This window comes from Pongo abelii, chromosome 6 (assembly GCF_028885655.2).
Source record: "Pongo abelii isolate AG06213 chromosome 6, NHGRI_mPonAbe1-v2.0_pri, whole genome shotgun sequence".
Classification (NCBI taxonomy): domain Eukaryota; kingdom Metazoa; phylum Chordata; class Mammalia; order Primates; family Hominidae; genus Pongo; species Pongo abelii.
In genome coordinates, this window is record NC_071991.2 from 147,644,678 (window position 1) to 147,669,371 (window position 24,694).

General features: G+C 49.2%; 2 protein-coding genes and 1 pseudogene across 4 annotated transcripts in view; all 3 read right to left on the reverse strand.

The window, feature by feature from the left end:
- LOC129047405 (uncharacterized) overlaps positions 1 to 24,694 on the reverse strand; it is a 37,832-nt gene that overhangs the window by 6,299 nt on the left and 6,839 nt on the right. Inside the window, exons 4-11 of one of the 3 annotated variants that reach the window (XR_010140771.1) lie at positions 21,819 to 22,033; positions 21,437 to 21,534; positions 20,873 to 20,938; positions 18,669 to 18,727; positions 8,816 to 8,938; positions 7,882 to 8,072; positions 5,764 to 5,821; positions 5,434 to 5,671 (exon numbers count right to left, since the gene is read on the reverse strand). Coding sequence is in view for 1 of the 3 variants with exons in the window: in XM_054560743.2 (XP_054416718.2) it covers positions 8,906 to 8,938; positions 18,669 to 18,727; positions 20,873 to 20,938; positions 21,819 to 22,033 (373 nt within the window). In the remaining 2 variants the exon portion in view is untranslated. Of the gene's footprint in view, positions 1 to 5,433; positions 5,672 to 5,763; positions 5,822 to 7,881; positions 8,073 to 8,815; positions 8,939 to 9,296; positions 16,509 to 18,668; positions 18,728 to 20,872; positions 20,939 to 21,436; positions 21,535 to 21,818; positions 22,034 to 24,694 lie in introns of those variants that run through there. The other 2 variants (XM_054560743.2, XR_008527615.2) reach the window with 2 other exon arrangements.
- On the reverse strand, positions 795 to 2,151 carry LOC112129918 (putative uncharacterized protein FLJ44672; the record flags this gene model as incomplete). The annotated part of the gene is made up of 1 exon (XM_054560790.2): positions 795 to 2,151. A coding segment is annotated over one exon (1,107 nt), but the record flags the coding sequence as incomplete, so codon positions are not given.
- Positions 3,340 to 4,664, reverse strand: LOC134761693 (uncharacterized; annotated as a pseudogene).

The window sequence follows — 24,694 nt, forward strand, 5'->3', positions numbered from 1 at the left end:
GAGTCTTGCTCTGTCGCCCAGGCTGGAGTGCAGTGGTGCGATCTTGGCTCACTGCAACCTCTTCCTGCCGGGTTCACACCATTCTCCTGCCTCAGCCTTCCAGGTAGCTGGGATTACAGGTGCACGCTACCACGTCCGGCTAATTTTTGTATTTTTAGTACAGACGGGGCTTCACCATCTTGGCCAGGCTGATTTTGATCTCCTGACATCGTGATCCGCCTGCCTCCATCTCCCAAAGTGCTGGGATTACAGACTTGAGCCACCACGCCTGGCCAAGGCCTGCTCCTCTTATATATACCCCCTACCCCTGCAGCTGTGCCGGGGGAAAGCTGGGCAGTTTCCCGCCTCCGAGCCCCTGTACATACCATGAAGTATGGGACCTTCAGAGCTTTTCACTTTTCTGAAAATAGCTCCTGCTGGGGCTACAAGATGGAGTGTGAAGAGAGCCTTGGGCCACAGGGAGGCGCCTGTGGAATAGGGGGAGTTCATGCACCCCTTCTTTCCCCAGAGGGGCTGGACTCAGGTGAGTATGGGGGTGGGGGCTCCTGCACTTCGACACAGGCAGCGGGAGGGTTTTCTCCCCATTCCCTCTGCACTCCCAACTTGAGTTGTACTTTTTAAGAAAGTGATTCACCCTGCCTTTGCCCCCTTCCCCAGAACAGAACACGCTGATCATGGGCGATATTTCTCATTGTGCCAAAAAGTTGCCATGACCGTCATTAAACCTGTTTAACACCAAATAATAAGGAAAATAAAATAAAAAATTCGGGCTTGGTGCAGAAACTCACTCCAAATAAATTACCTACTGAAATATTTATATAATGGTGGAAATATTTCAAAATTCCATATTTTGGGATTTATACAAAAAAGATAAAACAATTAGAGGCCAACAGGCTGCCGGAAGGGAAAAACGGGGCCTGGAAAAGCCGTTGTGAGGAATGAGCCCCATGGGCCTGAAGAGGCCACCGGCAGGCGGGAGCTGGGCCTGCCGAAGCGGCCGAGAGGCAGGAGCTTTGGACTGGGGAGGCTGCAGTGAGGCGAGAGCTAGCTGGGTGTGGAGAGTCCACTGTGAGGCCGAGGCCGGGCCCGTGCAGGCCTTCGGGAGGCAGGAGGCCGGGCCTGCAAAGGCCAACTGGAGGTCAAGTTCTGGGCCTGAAGAGGTCGCCGGAAGTCAAAAGCAGGACCTGGGAAGGCCGCCGAGAGCCATGAGCTGGGCTGGGCCGAAAGAGGCCACTGGGAGGCAGGAGGAGCTGGGCCTGGAGAGGCTGACTCGAGGAAGTTTTGCACCTGGAGAGGCCGCCGAGAGGACGGAGCTGGGCCCGGGGAGGCTGACTTGCAGCTCTTCCAGGCCCACTTCCAGGCCAACTTGAGGACGACTTGGGCCTGCAGAGGCCGCTGGGAGGCCGGAGCTGGCCCTGGAGAGACCGACTCAAGGGCAGTCTGGGCCTGCAGAGGCCGCCAGGAGGAAGAGCTGGGCCTGGAGAGGCCGACTGGAGGAAGTCCAGGGCCTGGAGTGGATGCAAAGGAGCAAATGCTAGGCCGTGAAACGCTGCCGTGACGTCCCAGCTTGGCCTCCGGGAGGCAGGAGCTGGGCCTGCGGAGGCCGCCCAGAGGCAGGAGCCTGGCCCGAGGAGGCCACGGTGCCAGGCAAGAGGTGGGCCTGGAGGACCCACTGTGAGGTAGAGGCCGGGCCTCTAGAGGCCAACGGGAGGCAGGAGCTGGCCCCGGAGGGGCCCTCGTTGAGTACGTGTTGCACCTGGAGAGGCCCTGGGAGGACGGAGCTGGGCCTGGAGAGGCCGACTTCAGGACGATTTGGGCCTGCAGAGGCCGCCAGGAGCTGAGTCCAAAGAGGTTGTTGGGAGGCCGGAGTCGGGCCTTGAGACGCAGCCGGGAGGAAGAACTGGGCCCGGGGAGGACGCCGGGAGGCCGGAAGTGGGTCTGGAGAGGCTGACTTGAGGAGGCCCAGCCTCTGCCTCCCGCATGGTGGCCTCTGCAGGCCCAGCCTCTGCCTCCTGCATGGCGGCCTCTATAGGCCCAGCTGTTCCTCCTGGCTGCGTCTCCCGGCCCAGCTCCTGCCTCCCAGCAAGCAAGCTCTTTTGGCTCAGCTCCCGCAGGCGTTTGTAGGCCCCGAAGTTTCTGCAGCCAAGCTCTTCAGGCCCACGTCCTGCCTCCCGGTGGCCTGTACAGGCCCAGCTATGGCTGGAGAAGAGCCTCTGCAGGCCCCGCTGTTGCCTCCCAGGGGCCTCTCCAGGCCCAGCTCTCGCCCCACGGCAGCCTCCCGGAACCAAGTCCCTGCCTGCCTCCCGGCAGCCCGCGTGCAGCCCAGCTCCTCCCTCACGGTGGACTGTTCAGGCCCAACTCATGCCTCTGGCACCCTGCCCAGAGGCGTGAGCCCCTGCCTCACACTGGCCTCACGCTGAGAGAGGTCCTCCGTCACGCTGGCCTGTTGAGGCCCAGCTCATGACTCTAGTGGCCTCTCCAGGCCCAGCCCCTGCCTCGCGGAGGCCCTCCGGAGGCCAAGCTCATGCATCATGGCGGCCTCTCCCGGCCTGGCGTTTGCTCCTTTGCATGCGCTCCAGGCCCTGCACTTCCTCCAGTCGGCCTCTCCAGGCCCAGCTCTTCTGCCCGGTGGCCTCTGCAGGCCCAGACTGTCATCAAGTCGGCCAGTCCAGGGCCAGCTGCTGCCTCCCGGCGGCCTCTGCAGGCCCGGGGTGGCCGACTTGAGGACGACGTGGGCCTGTAGAGGCCGCCGGGAGGAAGAGCTGGGCCTGGAGAGGCCGACTGGAGGAAGTGCAGGGCCTGGAGCGCATGCAAAGGAGCAAACGCCAGGCCGGGAGAGGCCGCCGTGACGCATGAGCTTGGCCTCCGGAGGGCCTCCGCGAGGCAGGGGCTGGGCCTGGAGAGGCCACCAGAGTCATGAGCTGGGCCTCAACAGGCCAGTGTGACGGAGGACCTCTCTCAGCGTGAGAGAGGCCAGTGTGAGGCAGGGGCTCACGCGTCTGGGCAGGGTGCCAGAGGCATGAGTTGGGCCTCAACAGGCCAGCGTGAGGGAGGACCTCTCAGCGTGAGAGAGGCCAGTGTGAGGCAGGGGCTCACGCCTCTGGGCAGGGTGCCAAAGGCATGAGTTGGGCCTCAACAGGCCACCGTGAGGGAGGAGCTGGGCAGCTCGCGGGCTGCCGGGAGGTAGGCAGGGACTTGGCCCCGGGAGGCCGCCGTGGGGCGAGAGCTGGGCCTGGAGAGGCCCCTGGGAGGCAAGAGCGGGGCCTGCAGAGGCTGTTCTCCAGCCAGAGCTGGGCCTCTTCAGGCCACCGGCAGGCAGGAGGTGGGCCTGAAGAGCTTGGCTGGAGAAAGTTCGGGGCCTACAAAGGCCGGTGGGAGCTGGGCAGGAGCTGAGCCAAAAGAGCTTGCTTGCTGGGAGGCCAGAGCTGGGCCTGGAGAGGCCGACTTCAGGACGACTTGGGCCTGCAGAGGTCGCTGGGAGGCCCAAGCTGGGCCTGGAGGAGCCCACCGACTGGACGCCATTTGGGGCCTGGAGACGCCGTCGGAAGGCAGGAGCTGAACCTGGAGAGGCCACCGTGAGGCCTGAGCTGGGCCTGGGGAGCTTGGCTTGAGGAAGCTGTGGGCCGACCAGGCCCGTCAGGAGCTGGGCAGGCGCTGAGTCCAAAGAGGTTGTTGGGAGGCAGGAGTCGGGCCTGGAGACGCAGCCAGGAGGAAGATCTGGGCCCGGAGAGGAAGTCGGGAGGCTGCAAGTGGGTCTGGAGAGGCCAACCTGAGGAGGTTCTGGGCCTGGAGAGGCCGCCGGAAGGGAAAAACTGGGCCTGGAAAGGCCATTGTGAGGAATGAGCCCCATGGGCCTGAAGAGGCCATTGGCAGGCGGGAGCTGGGCCTGCCGAAGCGGCTGAGAGGCAGGAGCTTTGCACTGGGGAGGCTGCAGTGAGGCGAGAGCTAGCTGGGTGTGGAGAGTCCACTGTGAGGCAGAGGCTGGGCCTGTGCAGGCCTTCGGGAAGCAGGAGGCCGGGCCTGGAGAGGCCGACTGGAGGTCAAGTTCGGGCCTGCAGAGGCCGCCGAAAGTCAAAAGCCGGGCCTGGGAAGGCCACCGGGAGGCATGAGCTGGGCTGGGCTGAAAGATGCCACTGGGAGGCAGGAGCAGCTGGGCCTGGAGAGGCTGACTCGAGGAACTTTTGCACCCGGAGAGGCCGCCAAGAGGCCGGAGCTGGGCCTGGGGAGGCCGACTTGAGGACGACTTGGGCCTGCAGAGGCCGCCGGGAGGGAGGAGCTGACCCTGGACGGGCCAACCTGACGACAGTCTGGGCCTGCAGAGGCCGCCGGGAGGAAGAGCTGGGCCTGGAGAGGCCCACTTGAGGAAGTTCTGGGTCTGGAGATGCTGCCAAAAGGCAAAAGCTGGGCCACAATGGCCACTGTGAGGCATAAGCTTGCCCTAGAGGCCACGAGGTACGAGTGGGGCCTGTAGAGGCTGCTGAAAGGCAGGAGCTTGGCCTAGGGGGTTGCGGTGAGGCACGTGCTGGGCCGGGAAAATCTGCTGTGAGGCAGAGGTTGAGCCTGTAGAGGCTGACGGAAGGCACGAGTTGGGCCTGGAATGGCAGACTTGAGAAAGTTCTCGGTCTAGAGAAGCTGCTGGGATGCAGGAGCTGGGCCTGGAGAGGTCACCAAGGCATGAGCTGTGCCTAAAGAGGCCAATGTTAGGCAGGAGCTGTGCCTGGAGAGGCCAACTTGAGGAAGTTTCGGGCACGGACAGCCTGTTGGAGGGCAGGAGCTGGGCCTGAAGAGGCCACCGTGAGGCATGAGCTGAGCCTAATGAAATTAGTGTGAGGCAGGATCTGGGCCTGTTGAGGCTGCTGGGAGGCAGGTAGGACCTTGTTTGGGGAAGGCCTCTGTGAGGCAAAAGCTGGGCCTGGAGAGGCCATTGTCACGCAGGAGCTGGGCCTGTCCAGGCCATTGGGAGGTAGAAGGTGGGCCTGGAAAGCTTGACTTGAGGCAGTTTGGGGCCTACAAAGGCTACTAGGAGCTGGGCGGGAGCTGAGCCAGAAGAGGTTGTTCTGAGGCAGGAGTTGGACCTCCACACACAGTCAGAAGAAAGAGCACGGCCTGTAGAGGCCACGTGGGGGCAGCAGCTGGGCCTGGAGACGCCAACAAAAGGCAGGAGCTGGGCCTTGAGAGGCCGACTTGTGGACATTTTGGCCCTGGATTTTGTGGCCTGGACTTGAGGACATTTGGGACTCCTGCAAAGAGGCAGGAGCTGGGACTAAAGAGGCCGTTGTAAGGCAGGAGCTGGGCCTGTACAGGCTGCCAGGAGTCACAAGATGGGCCTCAAGAGGCCACTGTACAACAGGAGCTGGGTCTTGGAAGGTGGCCGTGAGGCAAAAGCTGGCCCTTGGGAGGCCAATGAGTGGCAGGAGCTGGGCCTGGTGAGGTCAACTTGAGAAAGTTCAGGTCCTGGAGAGAAGGCTGGGAGGCAGGAGCTGGGTCTAAAGAGGCCATTGTAACGATGGAGCTGTGCCCGTGGAGGCTGTTGTGAGGCAGTAGCCTCATCTGCGGAGACTGCCGTGAGGTAGGGTATGGGCCTAAATAGGCCATTGTGAGTCATGAGCTTGGTCTGTAGAGGCTGACTGGAGAAAGTTCTGGGCCTGGAGAGGCTGCCGGGAGGTAGGAGCTGGGCCAAAAGATTTAAGCACATTACATTTATTAGGCACTTTATTTCCATTATTACACTGTAATATATAATAAAATAATTATAGAACTCACCATAATGTAGAATCAGTGGGCGTGTTAAGCTTGTTTTCCTGCAACTAGATGGTCCCACCTGAGCGTGATGGGAGAAAGTGACAGATCAATAGGTATTAGATTCCCATAAGGACAACGCAACCTAGATCCCTCACATGCACAGTTCACAACAGGGTGCGTTCTCCTATGAGAATCTAATGCTGCTGCTGATCTGAGAAGGTGGAGCTCAGGCGGGAATGTGAGCAAAGGGGAGTGGCTGTAAATACAGACGAAGCTTCCCTCACTCCCTCACTCGACACCACTCACCTCCTGCTGTGTGGCTCCTTACGGCTCCATGGCTCAGGGGTTGGGGACCCCTGCTCAAATGCATCCAGAACAACCCTTCCCACACCAGTCTTCATAGTGGTCAAGTGCAGCAACCACTTAGCTCCCAAGGCATGTGCCTCAGCTGGCATTTTGTCACAATCAACAGTAAGTGGTAGCTTACTTTCCAGGAAGTGAGGTCACTTCCTGGAAATCACCAGCATTCCATTTCTCACTGGCAAAGAGCTCAGCACTGCCCCCTGGGAAACCAAACCTATGCCCAAATCCCATCTGTGTGGGTTTATCTCCTGGGACCCTTCCTAGCATATTAGTCAGAGTCCAATCAGGAAGCATAAACCACTCAAAAGTTTAAAGTTGTAAAATTTAATACAGAGAATTATTCATTATAACAGGTGAACAGCATAATGAGAGATTGGCTAGCACAAAGTAAAGAGAACTCTAGAGAATATAGGACTAGCCCAGGCCAGGCATGGTGGCTCATGCCTGAAATTCCAGCAATTTGAGAAGCTAATGCAGGAGGATTGCTTAAGGCCAGGAGCTAGAGACCGGTCTGGACAACACAGTGAGACCCTGTCTCTATCCAAGAAAAGAAAAAAATTAGCTGGGAGTGGTAGTGCACACTTGTAGTCCCAGCTACTCGGAATGCTGAAGTTTGAGCCTGGGAGGTCAAGGCTGCAGTGAGGCATGATTATGCCACTACAGTCCAGCCTGGTGACAGAGCAAGACCCTGTCTCAAAGAACAAAACAACAACAACCATTTACAGACAGAAAAGAAATAGAGCTAATGAGCTAAGGAAAGGTGTTGAAATGTGACAAGTAAAGTAATATGAGGTCTTTTATCTATTTAAAATAATCAAATAAAAAATGACTTACTAAATTATAATACCCTGTGCTGGCAAAGGTGCAGTGAAGTGGGCACTTTCTTATACTATGAGGGGTGTTTAAATTGTGTATAAGCCTTCCAGGGTAAAGCTTGTCAATTTTTTAAAATAATAGAGACAGGGTCTCACCATACTGCCATACTGCCTCCTCCAACTCTTGGCCTCAAGCAGTCCTCCTGTCTTAGCCTCCCAAAGTGCTAAGATTATAGCTGGGAGGCACCCAAAACCTTGTCAATTTACATCAAGGGTAACGAGAATGTCCATTCACCATGACTCACAGTAATCTTACTTCTGGGGAGACAATTCAATCTAAACAAAAGGTCATCTGTACAAACACAGTAAACATCTGGGAGTAACCGAAGACAGAGTTGGTCAATGAAATAAGAAACAGTTATAAGAAACTAAACTATGGTATTAATAGGCACCTGGTAAAAGGTCAGTTGATGTTAGCTGCTACTTTTTTGTTGTTTTGACACAGGGTCTCACTCTGTCACTCAGGCTGGAGTGCAGAGGCCTGATCATGACTCACTGCAGTCTCAGCCTCCCTGGGCTCAAGTGATCCTCCCACCTCAGCCTCCCAAGTAGCTGGGACTACAGGAACATGCCACCACACTAGGCTAATTCATGTATTTTTCTGTAGGGATGGTGACTCCCTTTGTTTCCAAGGCCTATTGCAAACTCTTGGCCTCAAGCCATCCTCATGCCTCAGCCTCCCAAAGTGTTGCGATTACCAGTGTGAGCCACCACACCTGGCCAGCTGCTAGTTTTATCAATATTATTATTATTCCACTCAATTAAAAATTATTATTTTCAAGGCTATGCAATAGTATGTATCCTACAGCATAATTGTAAAAACATATACAGTCGTCCCTCAGTATACAGAATTAGTTCCAGCCCCCCATCTCTGCATATACCAAAATCCATGCTTACTCACGTTTCGCTGTCACCCCTCTAGAATCCACGTATAGGAAAATTCCAAATATTAGTTGGGCATAGTGGCAAGCACCTATAGTCTCAGCCACGTGGGAGGTTGAGATGGGAGGATCGCTTCAGCCTGGAAGGTTGAGGCAGCAGTCAGCTGTAATAGCACTACTACACTACAGCCTTGGACAACAGAGGGAGACCCTGTCTCAGAAAAAAAAACAAAATAAAACAGGTTAGAAATTGTAATGAGGTCTGTTGGGCAAAATTCCATATAAGCAAAGTATAAATTAATAAAGCAAATGGTGATAAATTAGTACGATTGACTTTCTGGAGTTTCTGACAATAAAAGTAAGAAAAATGCAAAACACAAAGACAGAGGGTAAAAAGAGAAATTAGGAAAGCATTCTACATGTTTAACAGGAAGACACTGGCCATGTTCGTGCAGCAGCAGTATGGCATGATATGACATACCTTGGAGAGAAGTTAACAGACGAGGAAGTTGATAAAAATCATCAGAGAAGCAAAATACTGGTAGCGACACTTAAGTAAACCACGAAATTTCCGTAACTTATGTCAGCAAAGTGGGAATATTGTACAGTGTGTGTTGAAGTTCCTATACAACATTGTTTATCTGCCTTTTGTTTGTTTGTGAGGAATGTATATACTAAAAGTTCTTCTTGCTGTCAAAAGAATATGTGTGAATAAGTCATTTTAACTTATTCTTCTGTTTTTCTTTGATCTTCCTGCCATCATCCCACAGCCTTACTTTAGAAATTTTTTTTTTAGAAAATTGAACAAGTGCTCCCTGTGGTGGCACATACCTCTAGGATGGGAGGCAGGGGTGGAAGGGTCACTTGAGGCCATGAGTCTGACACCAGCCTGGCCAACAAAGTGAGACCCCATGTCTACATGGTTAAACATTAGCCAAGTATCGTCATGTATACCTACAGTCCCAGCTACTCAGGAGGCTCAGGTAGGAGGATCCTTAGCCCAGGAGTTTAAGGCGGCAGCGAGCTATGACAGCACTACTGTACTCAAGCCTGGGTGACAGGGTGAGACCCCATCTCCTAAAATAAAAAACAAAGAAAAAAAATAGTTCAAGTAGCAAGTAGTATGTGGCTTACTCTGAATATTTCTAAACTAGAAATTCTCAATCTTTTGGGGTCTAACATCCCTTTACATTTTTTAACTTTACTGAAGATCTCTTAAGACTATTTCTTTCTGTAGATAATTATATTAAAACTAGAAAATAAGACACAAGTTTTTGAATATTATTCATCACATATTAAAGCCATTACATGTTGATATAATACAAGATTTTAAAAATATTTAATATTCATTACATATTAATAATAAAACCATTACATGTTGATATAATACTTTTTTTTTTCTTTGAGACAAAGTCTTGTTCTTTTGCCCAGGCTGGAGTGAAGTGGCGCAATCTCAGCTCATTGCAACCTCCGCCCCGCAGGTTCAAGTGATTCTCCTACCTCAGCCTCCCAAGTAGCTGGGATTACAGGGGCCCACTACCATGTCCAGCTAATTATTGTATTTTCTTAGTAGAGAAGGAGTTTCGCCATGTTGGCAAGGCTGGTCTTGAACTCTTGACCTCAGGTGATCCACCCGCCTGGGTCTCCCTAAGTGCTGGGATTACAGGTGTGAGCCACCGCGCCCACCCCGATTAATATATGTTTTAAAACACTGATTAGTCAGGCAACAACACCGGGCAGGGGTCTCCTCATTCCCAGCGACGCAAACCCCACTGCGCGGCTGAGGGGTTGCAAGGGCTGCAGAGCCAAAAGGCTCTGACTTGAGCTTTCATTATTTTACTTGTATTTTTATTTGTATTGTGAGACAGGTCCTGCTCTGTCACCCAGACTGGAGTGCAGCTGTGCACTTACAGCTCACTGCAGCCTCGACCTCCTGGGCTCAAGCCATCTTCCTGCCTCAGCTCCCCAGTAGCTGGTAGTACAGTTGAGTGCCACCATGCCTGGTTATTTTTTTAATTTTTTTGTAGAGTGAGGGGTCTTGCTGTGTTGCCCAAGCTGGCCTCAAACTCCTGACCTCAAGAGATCTGCCCACTTGAGCCTCCTGAGTAGCTGAAACTACAAGCACACATCACCATGCCTAGCTACATGTATTTAATTTTGAAAAATATTTTTGTAAAGAGCAGATCTTGCTGTGTTGTCCAGGCTGGTCTTGAACACCTGCCCTTAAAAGATACTCCCACCTCGGCTTACCAAACAGCTGGGACTACAGGCATGAGCCACTGCAATGAGCCCGAAGAGATTTCTTTAATCTAGCATCCCATACTTGGTAGGATTGGGAAAGGCAGTAGTGTTTTTTAAAATTACTTCATAACTTCAGTAACAATCAAACTCAACCTTGACCCCTGCCTTCTCTCACACCCCATATCCAGTCTGTCAGGAAATCCTGTTGACTGTCTTCGACATGTACTAAAGATCCCCACCCAGCAATTCCCTGGCCTCCTCCCCTACCTCTCCCCTCTGACCATCTCTCAACACCACATGACCTGGTCAGGACCACCATCATCTCCCGCCTGGATGTTGCCAAAGCTTGGCCCCCATGCTTCTACCCACATCTTCCCATAGTCTTTCTCAACTCAGCAGCCAGAGAATGCTTTTAAATCAGGAGACAGATCACGTCGCCTCTCTGCTCAGAACCCTCCTGCAGTTCCCATCTGAGTCAGAGTAAAAGCCAAAACCCCAGCAATAAGCTCCCGGGGCTTATGTGATCTGTACTGATCCCCACCCAGCAACTCCCTGGCCCCCTCCCCTAATTCTCTCCCTCTCTCCGTCTGCTCCATGGGCCTCCTTCCAGAGCCTCAGACATACCTCAGACACTTTATTCTATTGTTTCTGCCTACAGGCCTCTTCCCTCAGCACCTTGGCCAGCTCCTTCCCCTCCTTCAAGTCTTTACTCAATTTTCACTTAGGAGGCCACCCCTGACCATTCTATTTAACATTGCCATCTGTCCCCATGCCCACCATGCTCATTTCTTCTTTCTTTACTTTCTTCTTTCTTTTTTTCAAGATCTCACTGTCACCAAGGCTGGAGTGCAGTGGCACAATCACAGCTCACTGCAACCTCAAATTTCCAGGCTCAAGCGATAGTCCCACCTCAGCCTCCCGAGTAGCTGGGACTCCAGGTTCATGCCATCATGCCTGGCTAAATTTTTTAGTATTTTATTTTATTTTATTTTGAGACAGAGTTTCACTCTTCTTGCCCAGGCTGTAGTGTAATGGTGCGATCCCGGCTCACTGCAACCTCCGCCTCCCAGATTGAAGTGATTCTCCTGCCTCAGCCTCCCGAGTAGCTGGGATTACAGATGCCCGCCACAATGTCCAGCTAATTTTTGCATTTTTAGTAGAGATGGGGTTTCACCATGTTGGCCAGGCTGGTCTCGAACTCCTGACCTCAGGTGATCCTCCTGCCTCAGCCCCCCAAAGTGCTGGGATTACAGGCGTGAGCCACCACGCTTGGCCAATTTTTTCATTTTTTGTAGAGACAAGGTCTTACTATGTTGCCCAGACTGGTCTTGAACTCCTGGCCTCAAGTGATCCTCCTGCCTAAATCCTAAAGTGCTGGGATTACCGGCATGAGCCATCATGCCTGGCTTCATGTTCATTTCTTCTTGCTGCTGCAACATAGTTTGCAGTTTCCCACATTTAGTGGCTTAAAACATCACAAATCTACCATCTTACGGTTCTAGGGGCCAGAAACCCAAACTAGGTCTATTCAGGCTAAAGTCAAGGTGTCAGCAGGGCTGCATTCCTTCTGGAGACTCTAAAGTGTTCCCTTGGCTTTTCCAGCTTCTAGAAGCCACCCCCATTCCTTGGATCATGGCCCCTGACTCCATCTTCAAAGCCAGAAGTGAAGCATCTTCAAGTCTCCCTCTCTTACCTCTGCTTTCATCACCACATCTCCTGCTCCAATTCTGAATCTCCTACTCTCTTTCTTTTATAAAGACCCTTGTGATTGCTGGGCATGGTGGCTCCCACCCAGAATCTCAACACTTTGGGAGGTCAAGGCAGGACGAACACTTGAGGCCCGAAGTTTGAAACTAGCATGAACAACATAGTGAGACCCCCACCTCTAGAAAAAAATAAAAATAAATATTAGCCCGACATGGTGGTATGCACCTGTAGTCCCAGCTACTTGAGAGGCTGAGGTGAGACAATCCTCACAGGGGAAATGGAGTCTCTGGGAAAATGACCTAAATCTTTGGGTTACCAGGGGAGAAATATGCCTCCTTTGTCAATTAATAAATTGAACACCTGCCTTAAAATCCAGGGAGTTCTGATAGAATGAATCACTCCCTAAGAGCCTGACCTATGCACGGAACACAAAAAACTGAAGTTTAACTGGGCGCGGTGGCTCACGCCTGTAATCCCAGCACTTTGGGAGGCTGAGGTGGGTGGATCACCTGAGGTCACAAGTTCTAGACCAGCCTGGCCAACATGGTGAAACCCCGTCTCTACTAAAAATACAAAAATTAGTTGGGCATGGTGGTGGATGCCTGTAATCCCAGCTACTCGGGGGGCTGAGGCAGGAAAATCGCTTGAACCCGGAAGGCGGAGGTTGCAGTTACTTCTAGAAGAATTTCCATTAGCCCTTTGAAATCCTTCAACATTCATGAAGGCCAAAGAGTTTTCACCTAATTTAATCTGATGGGTATGTGACCAGAGTCTTTCTAGGGAATAGAGACTCCCAAACTGTTCACCTGGGAAGTGAGGAGAGAATTTATTACTCAAAATCAAAGGGAAATGAAAAGAGGCCAACATAGAATGTCATTATTCTTTCTTGGCGGGGAATGGATTCCAGAGTCACTCTGTGACCTTTACATGACCTCCTCATTAGCATCTAAAAGCTTCCAGTGTAGGATGCAGCCAGCTAGGTTCTCTTCTAATGTAATAAAATTTGCTTCAGCAAATCTTATGCAGAGCCATCTCCAGACTCCAGAAATAATAGGCTATAAATTACTGGATCTCCCATTTGATATAATGAAGTATAAGCGTGGTCCTGAATGACTCCTCTACATACTACTCTGGGTGGCTTGAAGTGAATTTGATACAAGAACTGGAGCGAGCGCAAAGCAGAGCTAGACCTAGGATTCATGTGCTTGGGCCCAGCTCCTCACTACTCACCTATGAGTCCAGTTCCAGAACCCAAGTAGAGGGTGGGGAAACAAGGCTCCTGACTTTTTTCCCTAATGTCTGCATCTCTTTCACATTTCTTATCTCCTTGCAAAGAAACTAAACAGGCTCAACTGAAATAACTAAATGATTAAACCCTATACAGAGAATCTCCAAAGACTGACAAAATATCATTCAAGACTGTTACACAGACAACCTTGAGGATGACTTGATGTACCAGTGATCTACAATATTTGGGATCATTCCAAATTCCCATCAAGGATCTGCCTATATCAACACAGGAGCCAAGGACCAACCATTCAAATGGGCCCTGCTGCCAAGACTTTTTTTTTTTTTTTTTTTTACAATGCCATCTCTTCATATTGTTCCATTTAACAAAACTGCAGCCCTTCATCTATCCTTAAGTCCCTTGGCCAATGGTACAGAGCCAGAGTATGCTACTCCCTAGCAGGAAATCAACAGGATGACCTACTAAACACCATTCAGAAGATGCTAAGACCCATGAATTGCAACAGGAAAGAAAAGACAGAGAATTAATCAGACAGGTACATGCTGTGCCAAAAATGCACTACAGCCCCCACCCAATTCTGCCTAATCCTAGCTGGGCTGACACCAACCTGATGAGACAGGCCTATAAGATCTCAAACTAAAACAGAAACTCCTGAACTGGGTTCTTTCGAACCCAGGAAGCAGCAGTAAATCATTAAAGAACAGATAAGTTCTTAAGGTGAGGGAGAGTTTCAGATAAATGGAATGCTGGTAGAACACAGGGCCCGAAGGAGCAAAAGCCAACCTAAGCCCAGGTAGAACCTTGTTTACTAGAGTATTAGGCATGGGTTGGGGCAACTATTCTAACCAGAGAAACTGGCTTCAGTGAGGGCAAGTTGGCAATCCAAGGCATAGCATGCATAGGGTTGGCAAAATTCAGGGTGACTGAAGCAAAAGCTTCAGAACCAGAAAGACCACATCTGGGGGTAGAGCACAAAATTCTCAAGAGATGAATCTTTGTAAGAGTGAGGCAGAACTATATAGCAGTTTTAGGAGATCTGTTGGTGCCTAGCAAGAGCTCCAAATGGGCTATATGCAGGGATGCAGGCTGCAGTCTCAGGAGAGGAGGTTCACAAAAGTCATTCAGTCCAAGACCTCAAACTGTGTTCTCTACTAAAAGGAATCAAGGTTCCCTAGAGAAATGGCTGACTCCATGTATGGTGCAGTATATTGATCCTGGAACATCTCTTTTGCCAGAAAGCAAGGAAGCCATCAAAGTCCAACAGGATCACGTCAAAAAGACATGAAAGTCAACTTGAAGAGATAATTATTAACCTAGATGAGACAATGTAAGCATCCAAAACAATAAAGACTGCAATGGCCTGAAATACATCAAATGCGAACAATAATCTATGAGTTCATAATGGTATTCAGAAAAAAAACTACTGGTCATTAGAGGGAAGGTTACTAGGTCACTAACTTCCTACTCTGAAAAGTGACTTAAGATGAGAGGTAGGGTGGTAGGGTGGAGAATTCGCTATTTATTCAGTTTTTCCTGTACAAACATAAATTTTTAGGGAGATTGAAGCAGATGAAACAAATCTGGAAAAATGGAGGTAACTGCTTAATCTGCGGGTTGGGTGCATGGAGGTTGAACATATTTCTTTTGTGTATATTTGAACCCCCTATAAAAAAAGCACAAGACAGAATGTGAGCCAAGCAGCTTAGGGTTTAGGTAAGGCTTCTGCCTACAACAGACACTAGAATATGAGGGGTAGTTTTAGCCCTGATGGGCTGAGCCAACTGGAGGTATAGAGGGAGGTGCTAAATTGCAGAGGTATCATGTTGCCCAGCACTTGATCAAATCCTAGATCCTAGGTCTGCTTGGTAGCATGCTTCCTAGGTAGTGGATCTGAGGCTACCTATAGAACTTCCTTTGCAGTCATAATTCGCTCAGAAACTACAAAAGTGCTTGCTCTTGAAAATGGAGTCTGTCTTTGTCCATTTCATGCTTCTATAAAAGAATACCACAGACTGCATAATTTATAAAAAGGAAAAAAGGAAGGAAGGAGGGAAAAAGGGAAGGAGGGAAGGAAAGGAAGGAAGGGAAGGAAGGAAGGGAAAGAGGGAAGGAGGAAGGGAGGGAAGGAGGGAGGGAGAGAGAGAGGGAGGGAGGGGAAGGGAAGAAAAGGGAGGAGAAGGGACAGGAGGAAGAAAAGGAAAGGAAAGGAAAGGAAAGGAATAAATTTTATTTCTTAACAGTTCTGGATGTTAGGAAGTCCAAGGCTGAGGGGCCTGCATCTGGTAAGGGTCTTCTTGCTGCATCATCCCACTACAGAAGGCAGAAGGAAAAGAGAGTGCAAGAAAGCAAGAGGGCAAAAGGGGCTGAACTCTGTTTTATAATAAGCCCACTCTGTGATTACTAATCTATTACCACAATAACAACATTAACTCATTCATGAAGGCTATTTTATTAGGCCCCACATCCCAACTGTTGCATTGAGGATTGAGTTTCCAGCACATAAACTTTGGGGGACACATTTAAACCACAGCAGAGCACTTATGTTAATTCAACCAAGAGGAGCTGGGAAAATCAAAGGCATGACAAAGACAGCAAAAGCTGGCACAGAGAAATGCACAGGTTAAGGAAAAAAGTCACAATGAATCCTGTAGTGCAGGCTACTTTATCAAAAGCACCTAAAAAAGATCTCATTAACTCCCCCAGCTCACCTCCACCCACATCTAAAGAGCCACACACAGCACCACCAAAGGCAGCACAATGAGAACAGCATTCTCCTCAACAGACAAGCTGGGAGTATCTAGACACCTGACCTCAATAGCTCCAGAACAGCCCTAAAACAGCTCCTCCCTAACCACCACTCAAGTCACCAGGTTGGAAAGTATTCAGAAAACCCAAATCCTCACACACCACTATGAAACAACTTAAAACAGCAAAGAACAACCCATTTAAACAGCAATGCCAGCTGCTGGGAAAAAAAGGAACAATGAGTAGAGGAGAAACAGACCTCTTGGGGTCCATCAAGACCCAGTCTCTCAGCTTCAGCACTTTCAAATGCAGAATCCATACCCCTCTGGGGCCTGTGGAGCTCCACAAGGCATGTTGTCCTCAAAGATAAATGAGCAGGCAAGCTGGCTAGAAAACCACTAACGGTATTATTCTTTAAAGAATCTTTATAGGGTCAAAGAGGAATGGGTCTTAACTGGCTATGTGAACTCCCCACAGATTCTGAGGATGATGTCAGTATCCCTTTCCAGATGTATTTAACACTTTGTAGTCACTTGTATTCCTGCCACTGAGTGCCAGTGCTTTGCTAATTTGAACTGATTCCACCTCACGCTGACCCCAGATCCCTGGATGTTACCATTAGCCAAGACTGTCACCCATACTGTACCCTTTCAAAGAGTCCTAAAAACAGCTCTTCACCTACTCTTCCAAGACAGGTAAAAATGTCTGCCAAAGAAATGGGGAAAAAAGATTCAGAGAGTGAAAACAATTAACATACTAACAAGAGAACAAAAAGCAAAGGGGGAGGAGAAACTAGGAAAATCATATATGGGCTCAGACCTATTTCCAAGGCTGGGCTAATGTCCTTTTGCTCGTGTCTGAATAAGGCACCAATTTTAAGCTGCTAACGAAAAAAAAAGGAAAAGAGAAAGAAGCAGGCCCAGGCCCGGCGCGGTGGCTCATGCCTGTAATCCCAGCACTTTGGGAGGCCGAGGCGGGTGGATCACCCAAGGTCAGGAGTTCTAGACCAGCCTGGTCAACATGGTGAAACACCACCTCTACTAAAAATACAAAAAATTAGCCAGGCATGGTGGCGCATGCCTGTAAATCCAGCTACTCAGGAGGCTGAGGCAGGAGAATTGCTTGAATCCAGAAGGCAGAGAATGTGGTGACCTGAGATCACGCCATTGCCCTCAAGCCAGGGCAATGAGAACAAAATTCAGTAAAAACAAAACAAAACAAAACCACCATAAAATAACTCAGACTTAATTAAATACAACCCTAGTGGTGAATGACTAAAGATGGATTACTCAGAGATAACAGTCCAATAAGAATCCAAGAATCTTACCTTTTAATAACAAAAAAATCCTTTCCTTCAAAAGTAATATCCTCTGAAGGCCAGGAATTCCATTAGTAGAAAGCCTTCCTAAAAAACAAAATTCCTGGCCAGGCATGGGTTCACGTCTGTAATCTCAGCACTCTGGGATGGCCAACATGGTGAAACCCCATCTCCACTAAAAATACAAAAATTAGCCTGGTGTGGTGGGGGGCACCTGTAATCCCAGCGACCTGGGAGGCTAAGGCAGGAGAATTTCTTGAACCCAGGAGGCAGAGGTTGCAGTGACCAGCAAGGTTGCGCCATTGCACCCCAGCCTGGGCGGCAATAAAAGTGAAAAGTCCATCTCAAAAAAAAAAAAAAAAAAAAAAAATTCCTTTGGGAAGGCCTTCTACATAAAAATCTTCAATATGAGACTGGAAAAAAGGGTATGGGATCATCACCAGACCTTTGGCTTTTACAGCTTGAGGTATAAGAACAAAAAGAAAATGGGATGTCATTTAAACACAGTATGTAGAAAAGAATAATTATTGAATCTGTACTGGTCTTTAACTTTTACACTTTGATCTCTAATTCTGTTATTGTGATTGAGTCCAAAGAAAAACAGTATGAGTAAAATAAAAAGAACACCAAAAATGCTAATATTCTGTTTACCAAAGTCTGTAGTGAAATATCCCATTAAATCCAAGTGCAGTGACTCACACCCATAATCCCAGCACTTTGGGAGGCTGAGGCGGGTGAATCTCCTGAAGTCAGGAGTTCGAGGCCAGCCTGGCCAACATGGTGAAACCCCAACTCTACTACAAATACAAAAATTAGGCAGGCGTGGTGGCAGAGGCCTGTAATGCCAGCTACTTAGGAGGCCGAGGCAGGGAGAAGTGCTTGAACCCAGGAGGTGAGCTTGCCATGAGCTGAGATCATACCACTGCACTCCAGCGTGGGCGACAGAACAAAACTTCAACTTACAAAAAAAAAACAGCTAGCAGGTGACATTTGCTACGGGGAGACTAGGGATATGATCTTGCTGCAATCCTTCCATTTTAGTAAATCTAAACAGTGCGAATCCATTCTGTTTCGTCCCCACTCCACTCCAGAGCCAAAACAAGACAATCAATTCTATTTCTATTTCTTTAAAAACATATCTAACTAAATCATCTAATTAAAAGATGATATGCATGGTTCCACACTCTAAAAGAAAACTTATGCCCTGCATATCATGGACATTTGATGAATGCTTATTCAGTTGACTGGTGTAGACTTCAATAATAACCTGTTCAATGCATTATGCCAGATGAATCTTGCATCTCAAAAGTGGAACAAATATTGTTCTTTCAGTTTTGTCTACCCATAAATGCAATATTTACTAATAAAAAGAAAATGAGTTTATTGTTCTAGAGAGTATGAGAATTTTGATAACATGAATTCTCCTGTCCTAGGACTTAATTAATACTTAGAGGCATACTATTTCATGTGGAAGCTACCATTAAATCAATGTTAAGTGTTAATTACTTCACATAATCTTCTAATCTGACTTAAGACTGAAGACGTACCTCACGAAGCTGATTTATCAAGTTGTAAATCTTCACCTGTTGAATTCCTAAGTTCATGTCTGAAAGGTGAGAGTAAATACTTAATATTCACTAGGCTATATTCAGCAAAGTAATATCCACTAGTACATATTTAATATTTCATCATGAACTGTGGGTGTGAAGAGAAAAGACAGGCTGGGCACAGTGGCTCACACCTTTAATCCCAGCAGTTCGGGAGGCCGAGGCAGGCAGATCATGAGGTCGGGAGTTCGAGACCAGCCTGGCCAACATGGTAAAACCCCGTCTGTACTAAAAATACAATAATTAGCTGGGCATGGTGGCAGGCACCTGTAATTCCAGCTACTCGGGAGGCTGAGGCAGGAGAATTGCCTGAACCCAGGAGGTGGAGGTTGCAGAAACCATGACCACGCCACTGCATTCCAGCCTGGGCAAAAGAGCAAGATTCTGTCTCAATCAATCAATCAATAAAAATATAAGGAGGAAGCATTTACTGTGTATTTATATGTCTGGTATTATGTGAAGCACTTTACTATCTTATCAAATCTTCGGGACAGATCTTCAGTCTCATGACCACAAAAGAGGAGACTAAAGCTCAGACAGGAGAAGAGACATGGCCAGCCTGTGTCCCCAGGACCTATGGTCTTACCACTAGGTTACAGTGTTTCCAGGTATCACATGTTGTGAGATTTTTGCTTTAAAATGAACCAAAAAAAACCAAAGGCAAAAAAGGCATAAGCTATTAAAAAGTGGGAGAAACACTAAGAGAACCTTAAGTATGTAACTAAAAATATTATGGAAATGTTATTGAATTCATTAGCAAATTTAATGCTAGGTTTTCATTGAGAAGTAGGTTATATTACTCATGATGAAGAAAAATGTTCATTTTGAGTATATTAACATAAATACCATCAATATGGTTTATCATGTTTAAATGTTCACTTAAAGCAATTCAGTTAAAATTCTGCATATCATACAATTTTATAGTTCGCTAGTAGGTTACAAGTAAATAGTCATCCAAATAAAAACATCATGTGTTTTCCACTGGTTGTTGCTCTTTTTAGGTGAGCATTTGATGTATACCAACAGAGAGAGGATAATAACAAATCGCTAATTTCTTTCATCACTATATAAAGGTGGCTTCAGGATAGAATAGCATAAGGGCAATGATGAATTTGAAATCTAACATCAATTCAGTGATGCATCAAGATAAAAGTAGAGACAACAGGAGCACCTTGGTGAGTACTGAACATTTTATGTATTTATTTATTTTGAGATGGAGTTTTGCTCTTTTTGCCCAGGCTAGAGTGCAATGGTGCAACCTCGGCTCACCGCAACCTCTGCCTCCTGGGTTCAAGCGATTCTCCTGCCTTGGCGTCCCGAATAGCTGGGATTACAGACATGCGCCACCATGCCCGTCTAATTTTGTATTTTTAGTAGAGACGGGGTTTCTCCATGTTGGTCAGGCTGGTCTCGAACTCCCGACCTAGATATCTGCCTGCCTTGGCCTCCCAAAGTGCTGGGATTACAGGTGTGAGCCACTGTGCCCAGATGAATTCCAAATTTAACAAAGCAGACTAAGAGAAACAATTCATTTAAAAAAAATAATATTTGGCCAGGCATGGCGGCTCACACCTGTAATCCTAGCACTTTGGGAGGCTGAGGTGAGTGGATCAGGAGGTCAGCAGTTCAAGACCAGCCTAGCCAAGATCATGAAACCCCGTCTCTACTAAAAATACAAAAATCAGCCAGGTGTGGTGGCTGGCGCCTGTAATCCCAGCTGCTCGGGAGGCTGAGGCAGAGAACTGCTTGAACCCTAGAGGCGGAGGTTGCAGTGAGCCAAGATCCACTGCACTGGGTGACAGAGTGAGGCTCCATCTCAAAAAAAATAAATAAATAATTCAATGAAATCCCTAAGATCCAGGGCTTTGCAATAAATATGTAAATAAATTTCCAATCTCCATACTGAAAGTTTAAAAGAAATGCTAACTAATAATTAAAGAAATACAACTTTTCCTCAGCTTTGCAGCAATCTAGAAACAAAGTGTGTAGACACTACAAAGCACCTTACAAGGAGAAATGTGTAAGGATGGCATGACTCGCCGGCAGCCCTGGGCTTGTCCATGGTACCCCCATGATGAATAGTAACTCCATTGTGTAAATGCCCATGAACATAAGATTACAGGACTTTTCCAGTTTAGACATACCATATTTTCTTTCAGACAATTCTTCAATTTGTTTACATAGATCAGCGATACGATTATTCCATTTCTCTGAAAATCAAGCAAAAGTTGGTTCTCAATAATACGTCCCTATGTCAGAGCAGCACTAACATATAATGACTTATTTCATATATTTTACATTCTAACAGTCCATATCATTTTACTGCTTTCAAAAAAAATTTCCCTTTTTTGGTAGTTCTTAGAATTGGTTTAATGGGAGACTATTAGAGAAGCTGAAAAGCAGGAGGGCAGAAAAGTTCAATCAAATTAAACACAACAACTGGGAGGTCACAATGAGGAGGTCTCCAGGGGTCTTTTAGCAAACTTCCTAAAACATGTCTCAGCTGTGTGAATAAGACTTTACAGCAGCTGGGTGCAGTGGTGCAGGCCTGTAATCCCAGCACTTTGGCAGCAGAGGCAGGCGGATCGCTTTGAGCTCGGGGCAACACAGCCAAAACCCCCCTCCCTAGCCCCACCCCCACCCCGTCCCTACCAAAAATACAAAACAGCAGGGCATGGTGGCGGGCGCCTGTAGTCCCAGCTACTCACGAGGCTGAGGCAGGAAAATCACTTGAACCCAGAAGGCAGACGTTGCAGTGAGCCAAGACCATGCCACTGCCAGCCTGGATGACAGAGCAAGACTCCACCTCAAAAAAACAAAAACAAAAACACAAGGTTAAGAGGGACTCCAGACCTTACAGATACAAGTTTAAGCGGGACCCCTAAGCAAAAAATGCCAACCCTTTTTCTCCCAATCATTGAAACACCAGGAGGGTGTAATAGTTTTGCAGCCTAGCTGTAGCAGGCTGATGCCCCCAAGATGCCCATATCCTAATCCCGGGAACTGGTGAACATGACCTTATATGGCAAAAGGGGCTTTGCAGATATAATGAAGTTAAGGGTCTTTGGCTTTTGGGGTTGATGTACTCACCCGGATCCTTATAAGAGCAGAGCAGGTGATGGAGAGGGTGGGAGGTGTAGTGACAGAAGCAGGAAACTCCAGTCATTCGAGACGGGCAGCACAAGCTGAGGAGTGCAGGCCACCTCCACGGCCAGGAAACGGATTCTCCCGCAGAGCCTCGGAAGCCACCGAGCCTGCTCCCAGCTTGACTCACAGGACTTGCTGTAGAATTGTGGCCTTCAGACCTGGAAGGGGACGCATTTTGGTTGTTTAAGTCACTAAGTGTGTGGTCATTTGTTGCAGCAGCCACAGGAAACGAGTATTGTAGTGAAGCCTCAAAACCCCCCTGAAGGGGCTGGGCTCAGTGGCTCATGCCTGTAATCCCAGCACTTTGGGAGGCTGAGGTGGGTGGATCACTTGAGGTCAGGAGTTCAAGACCAGCCTGGCCAACATGGCGAAATGCCATCTATACAAAAAATACAAAAATTAGCCGGGCATGGTGGCACATGCTGTAATCTCAGCTACTCAGGAGGCTGAGACAGGAGAACTGTTTGAACCCGGGGGGGCGGAGGTTGCAGTGAACTGAGATTCCACCACTGCACTCCAGCCTGGGTGACAGAGCGACGCTCCATCTCGAAAACAAAACAAAACAAAAAAACCCCACCTGAAGGTTTCCAGTTCTGCCAGCAGTCTCCCACCCAACCCCCAGAAGCAGACATTCCATTGCTGTGGGCCATGGACAGGCAGAACGGAGCGCCTCCTCATGGCAGAGGCCTACCCAGGAGAAACCCAAGGGAAGGCACTGCCGGGCTGGCCCCTCTCTGCCAAGGCCATATTCTTTTTTTTTTTTTGAGGCCCAGTTTCACTCTGTCTCCCAGACTGGAGTGCAGGGGCACAATCTCGGCTCACTTCGACCTCTGCCACCCCAGTTCAAGTGATTCTCCTGCCTCAGCCTCCTGAGTAGCTGGAATTACAGGAATGTAGCATGCCTAGCTAATTTTTGTATTTCTAGTAGAGATGGGGTTTTGCCATGTTGCCCAGGCTGGACTCAAACTCCTTGCCTCAAGTAGTCCACCTGTCTCAGCCCCCCAAAGTGCTGGGATTACAGGAGTGAACCACTGCACCCAGCATTTGCCAAGATCTTTGATGGCAGGCTTTTTCCAGGTGATCAGTCCTTGTCTGGTCTGGCTCTGCCCCACTCTCCTTCTCACCTAGTTGGAATCCCTAGCTACTTTTCAGTAGAGGAGAGTGTGTACCCTAATCCCAGCTTGGTTCAGATCTGCATTTAACTCATGGAACCTGGCTGCTCCCCAGGTCCTGAAGAAAAAAAGGGTCTCTCTGTGGGTATGATAAAGGATGGGCTTGTCCCCAGGACCCTGTGAGAGGGAAGCCCAATGTCCCACCAGGTTGGCAGGGCTGGGGAAGGTAAAGTGTTATGGTAGCCCCAAGAAAATAAAGAGGCAGCAGAGGGAGCAGGACAGTGCTCACATGGAACTCATGCCACCGCCTGAGTGAGGGGAGGGAGGAGTGCACGCCAGTGACGTCAGGGGGCAGAGAGGCGCAGTTCCAGGGCGGCTTTCCCCCTCACTTCCTGCCATGTTACTCTGATTGCCTCCAGGTGAGCCTGCCCACTTTGTGCCCAGGGGCCTGTAGAAAACCACAGCTCCCCATGGTTACGGCCCCAGGAGTGGGGCAGAGCAGGGAGGAGTCCTGGACAGAGGAGAGGCAGAGGCAGGAGGCAGTGGGCCTCAAACTCCAGGAGGCGGCCCTTCTCATGGGTCCTGCTTTCTGGCTTCTCCTTCCTTACCCCTGGGCTGATCACTCGGGGAAGAACTGAGACAAAGTTTCTCACTCTCAGGCCCAAGGGGTTTAATTACCGGGCCCTTAGGGAGGTGTGAGCCCCCTGAAAGGATGCAAGGTTTTGTTTTGTTTTTTTGAGACAGTTTCACTCCTGTCACCCAGGCTGGAGTGCAGTGGCGTGATCTCACCACACAACCTGCGTCTCCCGGGTTCAGGTGATCCTCCTGCCTCAGCCTCCAGAGTAGCTGGGATTACAGGTGGCTGCCACCACGCCTGGCCAATTTTTTGTATTTTTAGTAGAGACAGGGTTTCGCCATGTTGGGCAGGCTGGTCTTGAACTCCTGACCTCAGGTGATCCGACTGGCTCCGCCTCCCAAAGTTCTGGGATTACATCAGCCACTGTGCTTGGCCACGATGAAAGGTTTTGTGTGGAGAGCATGTACATGCCTTTCTGGGAAAACAGTCCACAGCTCTTATTCTCAGCAGGCTTCACGGTCAAAAAAGGTTAGAACTCTTGCTACAGAGCTGTGGAAACAGCTAGGTGAGGAGCCTGCCAAGGGCACTGTGGGCACTACCTGGGCACTCTCGAGCCCATCATCCCCCAGGCAGGCTGCACTGCTTGGTATTTGCAGAGCTGAGGGGGTGGGGCATGTGGGGACTGTGAAATCGCCCTGAGATGACCCACAGTCCTCAGCTGGGAAGTGAGCGGTGCATCTCCTGCAGCGTCCTCCATCCCTAGAGCCATGGGGCCAGGAGAACTGGCCCTTGCAGCAAGTGAAAAGCCTATTATTGACTCCCTCCCTAGCCATGTAGACAGTGAACCAAGACACTCAAATCAGGTAAATGCCTTGGTCTCTGTCACCGAGGTGACCAGTAGGCATTCCCAGATACAGTGAAGGTCCTCACACCAAGATATGCACCTGGCCACCTGAGGAAAGAGAAGGGACTATCTCAGGGGATGGGGCTGAGCTGGGTGTGGAGTGGTCCTTGTGGGTCTTGGTGAGTGGGAGGGGGAGCAGCATGAGCCAGGCCTCGAGGCAGAAGGACAACCAGGAGACGGCCTGGAAAAAGTGCTGGACCCACAAGGGCTCAAGGCTGGCCAGAGG